The sequence below is a fragment of the Camelina sativa genome, chromosome 9, assembly GCF_000633955.1.
Source record: "Camelina sativa cultivar DH55 chromosome 9, Cs, whole genome shotgun sequence".
Lineage (NCBI taxonomy): Eukaryota > Viridiplantae > Streptophyta > Magnoliopsida > Brassicales > Brassicaceae > Camelina > Camelina sativa.
This window is the reverse complement of record NC_025693.1, coordinates 31,921,016-31,929,333: the sequence shown is the minus strand read 5'-3', so window position 1 is coordinate 31,929,333 and position 8,318 is coordinate 31,921,016. Positions and strand designations below refer to the sequence as shown.

The following is an 8,318-nucleotide window of genomic DNA, read 5'->3' as shown; positions in this document are numbered from 1 at the left end:
AACACTAACTTGGATTTTGAGACCATCCTCCGCAAGCCATATGTAATCGGAGATTCGAGCAAGATGTTTCTTAAAATAATCACCATCTGGGTCTTCTACCCAACAAGCAAGCATATGAAGCGGCTATCAAATAAAAGTGGAAATCAGTAATAGAATACCGTTATAATTAACCTTTGGGACGCATCCACCAGTAATGTATCGACTGGCTTCATTTTGATAATGAAGGAGTTCCATTGTCTTTCGAAGAGCTTTTTCCCTGATGAGCTTGTTGAAAGGCCATCGACTCACGATGTTCTCTGACAATATATGAACACCTTTCCAAAACAACTCTTGTAAAAATGATTGTGGATAGTAGAGATCTTCCTGCATCATGCCATTTTTATTTGTTTTATTATCATTACTAGATCTCATATATATATATGTAATGTACCCTAAACAACTTTTATTACCTTGGCGCACAGATTGCGAGCTTGACTCCATATGATTTTGTCATAAGATTGAGGATAAAGCTCTTCCCGAAGCTGTAATATGAGAGGTGTTGGTGTAGCTACAAATTTTTTACCATACAAGTATGATATGGCCATGAAAATCTCCCGGAAATAAATCCACAGAATACCTGTTTACAGTAACATATATTTGGTTAGAGACATGCCTTGGACCGATCAATTTTGATTATGATACAAATAGCAAGCAAATGTAACAAAACCATAACAAATAATTTATATATCATAGAATGTGGAAGTGGAACCTCCGTTGAAGGGCAAAAAAGAAGGGAGCATCCACAGCTCAGGCGGTATAGGTTTGCAACCGGACCAATCATACACTCCAAGGATCTGTGTGAAGAAAAGCACAACACAAATTACACAGTCTAGTCGAAATTAATTGGAGACATAATCTAATATCTAAGGATCAGACCATATATATATTAGACATACAAAATTTTGATAAAATAAAGTATATATTTCGCGCGTATATGTAATGTATAAATACCGATAGCCAAGCCTTTCCGATCAAGGGCGTATACGTAGCACCACCTTGATCAAGGATCCACTTACGAGCCCTTGCACACCCACTACTTCCTTGGACATCATCAAGATCTGCTTCTTCTACTCCCAAAATCCGTAGGCAAATGTAATTGATGACCGTGCAGAACATAGCGCTTTGGCCTTCTACGTGTATTCCCCACCCACCATCTTCATTCTATACAAACCAATAATTAGTTAACGTCAGAGAACTAGCTAGGGGGCTCTGATCATAGCTAAGATCAGAGCTAGGGGGCTCTGACTTATCAAGAAAAATAATCTATCCACTTCTACATAGGAAATGTGTTACATAAGATACGCGTACCTGATGGTTGTACATGTAGCGCAATAGTTCCTTGCGATGTTCCAAACTCAAGATTTTCTCCAGATGTCCAGTAATGTACAAGCATATGACCTAGAATATTTTATCATTACATTTTACACATATATATATATATATATATGTATATTTGATGAATAGAAAAGAAAAGAATAACATATTAGAGAGAGTGAAGGGATAAGGATAGCTCACAAAGGGAGCTTCGAAGAACAAGCAGCCAGAGTTTTCAGCAGGCCAATGTCCATCCTCAGCTTGCAACGCCGTGAAATAGAGTAGCCCTCTTCTCAGTGCCGTCTTCGCGTCTTTGTACGTTATCTTTTCCGCATCTTCTATCTTCACTCTCGGAATCTTCTGCTCGAACTTCTTTTCCCTTAGAAACTATTATAATCCATACCAAAATTTTTTTAAAAAAAAAAACACAAACTTACATCTCTCTCCTTCAAATAAATATGCCCAACTATATACGAGTTTTACAGGCCACTGCAACTAACATGGCAGACTCCAAAGATATTAAGGTTCAAATTTTCTAGTTATCCCTATGTATAGTTTTAAAACCTCCACCTGCATACGCCAAAGGAGATCACCACTGATCTTGAAACGTGACCGGTTTATTAAGAAATTATGGCGAGCTTCATTGACCTCAGCGAGTTCCTCTGGGCAGCATGCATCGGGATCAAACTCCCAAGTCTGCCTTCCGGTGTAGTTGTTGGTGCTGAACAAGTGAGTCTCATCATCTCCGTCCCTAGCTCCGATCCTCAGCCTCCACATTTTGTATCAAACCTTTTTAGCAAGTCCTCAAGAACATGATCTTTAGATCATATATATAACAGTACTGGACCAAGTCTGAATAATGCTATATTTAAATTTTCATATGATGCGATCTTTTTAATTGTTTCGTTTTTTCTGTTTCACATTGCGATAAATACTTTTTAAGTTTGCTTAATTAAGAAATCGATCAAAGGATTCGGAGTAATTCGGAAAATGACTTTAAAAGCTGTAAAACAAAAAAAAATTCAATTTAAACTCACACAATAACAGTTTAATTATTGACATTCTCTTAATTATGTGAATTCTTACAAGTTTTCCTAAATACTCGCAACCATTTTTCTTTATTTTTATTTTATTTTAGTCGACACTTTTTTCTGAAGATTAAAAATATGGCATAAGTAAATCAGAAAGGGGGAGACAGAATGAAAAAGCATAGTTTCATTATTTGATAAACACTTTTTGAAGTAAAAATAGTGAAACCAATCTTTTTACGAAAGATAAAAACATGTAGCAAGATGGAGAAAATAAATGTGGAAAACAAACAAAAAAACAATTGTTAAAAAGAAAGAGTAAACAAAAGCAAGTGGTATCACTCCACGCAACAATTTTTGGGGGTTACGTCAATTACCAAATCATCTATAGATGTACATTAACAAAGACTTATTAGAGAGACTTAGGCAGTGAATGGAAGCAGGTTATTTACGGTTTTCAAAAAAAATTAATCAAAACCGCACCAGTGTAGCCAATCAGAAGAAAAAGAGTTAATGTGCGTTTTTTTCCAAAAAAAAAAAAAAAAAAATAAGCGGATTGTTGAGAGGATAATAACTTGGACCACGTTTAAAAAATGTAATGGGCATTAACCAGCGGATTTCTAGGCCGCAGTTAATAAATGCTTTCTTTGAGATTTTTTTAATATTAAAGTGTACTATAAATAAGATACCTATCTATACTACAAACCTAAAAACTATCTCACCCCTCTCTCTTTCTCACGAAGCCACACGATTCCCCTTCTAGGTAATGTTCTTTTTTTTTTTTAATCACTCTTACATTTTTTATTTTCTTTAGATAGTTTTTATCAAAACCTAATCTCCTCTCTCTCTCAGATATGACTCAACTCCATTAAGATAATATTTTTTTAATCACTCTCATATATTATTTTTTATTATTATTAACATTATTATTATTATTACTATTCTCATATTTTTATAAAACAATGTTATATAGGTTTTGTTTAATATATTTTTAAAATGAATTCATGAAAAATAGACTTTTAAATGATTTGTTTAATAATCTTATTGTTTAACAAATAATACTATTGTCTATGCTACTTAAATATCATAGTGGTTATTAAAACACCCATATATCATGAGTCTCCATGTATTAATTCTATTATTATTTTTTAAAAAAATTGTAATCCAGTTTATTTTTTTTATTTAAATTATACATGTTAGTTTATTTATATAAAAATTAAAGAGATAACAGATGGAGAAGCTATGATGCAAATAAGAGATACTATTGCAAATATGTTATGGGAAAATCAAAATAATCGATAATTAAAAAAAAAAGTATATCTTTATATAGTTGAACATTTTATCAATATGTCAAAAAAAAAAATTTACTTTTTGATCAACTATATTATTTAAGGTTTATAAATACAATTATTTTTATTATTAATTCATAACATACAATAATATACAAACATACTAATTATTAATAAATTTATTTATAATATATGTAATCCGTACCGCTTTTCCTTTTTTTACCATTCACACAATTAATACTGAACCGCAAATAGTTTTTTCACCAATCAAATATCATTCTGTACCGCTTATTTTGTAGAAACCGCACTTGTCCCACAAACCGCATGTACTGCAGTTGAACCGTACCGCACCCCAAAATCGCTTTCCCCGCACAACCAAAACCGCGGTCACCATTCGGACCCTTAGTATAGAGCACGGAATTTCTTAAGTATTTACGAGTCTTTTACTATTAAAATATTGAAGAAAAAAATTAAGAGAGAGAAATGAGAAACTCATAGTGGAGTGAGTCTTTCATTTGGAAAACTTATCATTAAATAACTTAGTTATGTGAGACTTAATTTGAATACCTTTGTATCTCTATGATTGGTTTAGTTTAAGAGACAGAGTTGATAATAAAATTCTTATTTCTAAATTATTTAATAACACTATATTTAGATGAGCTGTCTTTGTCTTTCAAAATGGATAGAAAACAGTTTGCCAATAGTTTATTTGTTTGCTATGACCATTGCATATGCTCCGAAATAGTGTTATAGTGTTTTCTGCGCATGTAGATGAGCTCTATTATATATTTCTTATCACTCACTAATATCTCTATTATTAGTAATCCTCATAATTTTTTGGTGCTAGATTACTCTAAAATTATTTTGCTCTGTCCAATACCAAAATTCACAACTCATCGAATAATCTAATATTGAAACCTTATTCCTAACCAAAACTAAACTCATACAAATGCTATATTGTTACATATTTTTGTTTTATTATTACCAAAATTCTATTTTTGTTTTGTTAATAACATACATTATACCGTTTAAATAGTGACACAATATATTAATAGAAATTAATAAACTACATATTATGTTTAACCTAGTTTCTATATATTTTTTCTTGTTCTTAGATAATTCTTTATGTTTTTTGGAACTGTAAATTTTTATAAGTCCTATTTAAAATTTAAAGATTTATTATAAAAAATTTAATCACTAAACTACATATTTTATATTTATTATATATAGAATTGATATACTAAACCATATTTTCGCCTATGACATTCAAATGCTTTTGGCACGACGGCTCTATATATAATTAAGCATGTTGTGGTAGTGGCTTAGTGCTAACTGCTTGAAATAAATAGAAAAATGTTTGGATCACGTTAAAATCAGCTAAACAACAAAAGGTTTGCTCTCTGTCATGCAGTATCTGAGCAGTTAAACATTAAACAACAAAAGGTTAGTTGAGTAATATAAATAAAATCTGTCATACACCCGACACCTCACCCAACAAATGAACAAACAATTTAGCACATATAGAGGTAGGGGGTATACTTTGAGCCGCCTGATTTCTATAGTTTCAAAATGTTCAAAATATAGTTTCAAACTTTGAAGCGGCGTGATATAGATTATTCCCATTTGTGTAGTTGACGACAAAAAAAAATATATACATTAGGCCATAAAACTATCTTTTTTGTCCAATTATTCCCATATGTTCACTTTCTTGTCATTAACTCTTTTTTAGTTGCCCACTATATAAAATTATCTTTTTCTTTTTTTGTTGTCCACTCAACTATAGTTAGTTCCCAATTTCCCATATGTACTACTATATTCGTAGAGTCCAGTCCATCGTTGCCACTAAATGGAACTATCTGGCAAGTGTATGTCCCTTCCATATAAATAATTCGGGAGGGGGTACATTGGTAGCTAAGTGTATGTTATTTAACTTATCCCTCAAGTTGCCGATTATTCTAATGAGTGAATTTACTACAATCCCCAAAACATGATGGAAAATTATCACTTGCTGATAGATTAATTCTAGGATCACTATAACGTCCATAGAGACTTTCTTAACTTAAATTTTTAAAAAGTTGTAGGACTAGTGGTCAACACTTGAGATAGAGTGCAGTATGAGTTTCATGTGGACCGTTGCGATGCTGATTATAGCCTTAGTGGTTGTGAGGATCAGCCACTGGCTTTTCCGATGGTCAAACCCTACGTGCAATGGCAAGTTACCACCGGGATCAATGGGTTTCCCGATCATCGGAGAGTCAATTGACTTTTGTAAGCCTCATAGGTTTGATGGTATCTCGCCCTTTTTGAAAAAGAGGATGTTAAAGTCAGATTTCATTCTCTCTCTAATCTATTCTTTCCTTACCGTTAGCAAGATTAAACCATGTGATGTGTATATATGTTTTGTGAATGTTTCAGGTACGGACCGTTGTTTCGGACCAACATTTTTGGATCTCATACCATAGTTTCCACCGACTCGGACGTGAACCTTGAGATTTTACGGCAGGAGAACAAGTCTTTCATTTTAAGTTATCCGGAGGTTCTTGTGAAGCGATTGGGAAAAGATAGCTTGGTGTCCAAGGACGGAAACATCCACAAGCACATGAAAAAAATTACTCATCAACATCTTCTTGGCTCAGAGGGTTTGAAGCAAAAGATGATAAGAGATATGGACCGAGTGACCCGCGAACATCTTGAATCTAAGGCTGACAGTGGAATATTAGACGTTAGGGATTCAGTGGCAAGCGTAAGTACCATTCACATATTTATCTTGACCAACTTTTAGTATTACACTATCTACCTATATACGTACTACTCTGATTCACTCTCTCTCTCTTCAATCTATTCTTCTTGCCTGGGTTCTTTGTAGTTGGTAGTCGCGCTCATGGCACCAAAGATGATAAGTAGCCTCAAACCGGAGACTCAAAAAAAGTTTATGGAAGATATCAAGGCCTTCAATTTTGACTGGTTCCAGCTATCCTTTACTATCTCTGGTTGGGAGTTTCTCTACAAAGCCTTTAGGGTGAGAATTTTCTATTTAGTCGAAGAATTTTCCCCCCATATGTAACATGATTTCTATAAATGTTTCTATATTGTATATAGGCACACAGAGATGGGACGAAGTTGATCAAAGATGTTTTGACGAAGAGGAAAATGGTGGGAGAGAAGTACGGAGACTTCCTTGACACAATGTTAGAAGAGTTGGAGAAGGAAGGCTGCTTTTGGAATCAAGATTCAGCTGCAAATCACATCTTCTTTATGTCCTTCGCTTTTCAAGAAACTACCCCCAAGGCCACTTGCTTGGCTGTGAAGTTCTTGTCCGAAAATCCAAAAGTGGTCGCAGAACTCAAGGTAATATAAGTATCTGGATTGGATCAAGTAGCTGAAAAATTTATCTCAGATTTTAGGAAGAGGCTCATATATAATATTGTGGCAGAGAGAGCATGAGGCGATCCTTGAGAGCAGAGAAGATAAGGAATCTGGGATCACTTGGGAAGAATACAGACAGAAGATGAGTTTTACAAACATGGTAACTTTATAGCTCGCCTTGGTCTTCCTCAATAGTAGTTATAAACTTAACACTCTTTAGATGCCGTGAGATCTAATTTACATGTTGTCCTTAATTTTACACTTGTAGGTTATCAATGAGACGCTTCGGTTGATCAACTTTGTTCCATTCTTGTTTAGAAAGGCTGTGAACGATGTCGAGATAAAAGGCAAGTATAATTCTTGTATACAAAATGACATATATGGAAAGAAAAAAATACGTCAATAACTTGTGTATGGTAACAAACAGGATACACGATTCCTGCGGGTTGGATAGTTTTTGTTGCGGCTCAAGTGGTACATTATGATCCTAAGACCTACGAAAACCCTTTTGAGTTTAATCCATGGAGATGGGAAAGGCAAGATCTGCGTTCTGGTTCTAAAATGTTCATGGGGTTTGGAGGTGGGGTGAGACAATGCGTAGGAGCAGAGTTTGCAAGGCTTCAGATGGCAATCTTCCTTCACTATCTTGTCACCACTTACGAGTTCTCAATGGCCGAAGACTGTGCGGTGTTACGGAAACCAGGGCTCCTCTTCCACAAGGACCTCTCTATAAACATCTCTCGCTTGAAGTGAACCTTATAGTTTCCAAATCTCAACAGTCTGATATAAAATCAGTTACAAGCTATAAATAGTTGTGACAAGTATCTACGTATGGTCTGATTGATGAATGTGTTCAAAATTCAACCCCATAATCGCTTATTGATGTCTTGGACTGTTACATATATACTTTTGGGAAGCAAAATACTTTTCAATTTTACTCATTCAATTAATATTGTGCCTTCAAAAAAAAGTGGAAATCCTAATTTGTGCCTTTAAACAAAAATAAATAGAAGTTCCTAATTTGTTTCTGGTATATAAATTTTGCTGACGCAAATCTTTGCTAAACTTAGCAAAAACATTTATCGAAATCCATTTTCAATCCCTCAAAGCAATTCATAATAGTCTTTGCCATATCTGAATCCAAATTAGAGGTCAAACTTTGTTCTAAGTTTAACTAGTCAAATGTATTAATAACTTGTAATCTATTCTTATCATCTCATTGCCCAAAAATCTATCTATATATAAATACTCTCTCCCATTACACAAGACATTCCAATTAGTA

General features: G+C 33.9%; 2 protein-coding genes across 3 annotated transcripts in view; one reads left to right on the top strand and one right to left on the bottom strand.

Annotated features, from left to right (window-relative positions):
* The window catches only part of LOC104713532 (seco-amyrin synthase-like), a 5,904-nt gene extending 3,645 nt beyond the window's left edge, over positions 1 to 2,259 (bottom strand). The window contains 7 exon segments of the mRNA XM_019229516.1: positions 10 to 363; positions 450 to 616; positions 749 to 833; positions 991 to 1,200; positions 1,348 to 1,437; positions 1,555 to 1,740; positions 1,924 to 2,259. Coding sequence (XP_019085061.1) covers positions 10 to 363; positions 450 to 616; positions 749 to 833; positions 991 to 1,200; positions 1,348 to 1,437; positions 1,555 to 1,740; positions 1,924 to 2,130 — 1,299 coding nt within the window. The 5' untranslated portion in view covers positions 2,131 to 2,259.
* LOC104713530 (cytochrome P450 708A2-like) lies at positions 3,103 to 7,982 on the top strand. 2 transcript variants are annotated; one of them, XM_010430674.1, is made up of 8 exons: positions 3,103 to 3,144; positions 5,752 to 5,993; positions 6,086 to 6,413; positions 6,537 to 6,689; positions 6,770 to 7,018; positions 7,104 to 7,196; positions 7,305 to 7,383; positions 7,464 to 7,982. In XM_010430674.1, the coding sequence occupies exons 2-8, from the start codon at positions 5,785 to 5,787 to the stop codon at positions 7,787 to 7,789; spliced, it is 1,437 nt and encodes a 478-aa protein (XP_010428976.1). In that variant the 5' UTR covers positions 3,103 to 3,144; positions 5,752 to 5,784; the 3' UTR covers positions 7,790 to 7,982. The 2 variants fall into 2 exon arrangements, with proteins under 2 accessions (XP_010428976.1, XP_010428977.1); XM_010430675.1 differs by having other exon boundaries at positions 3,107 to 3,144; positions 5,746 to 5,993.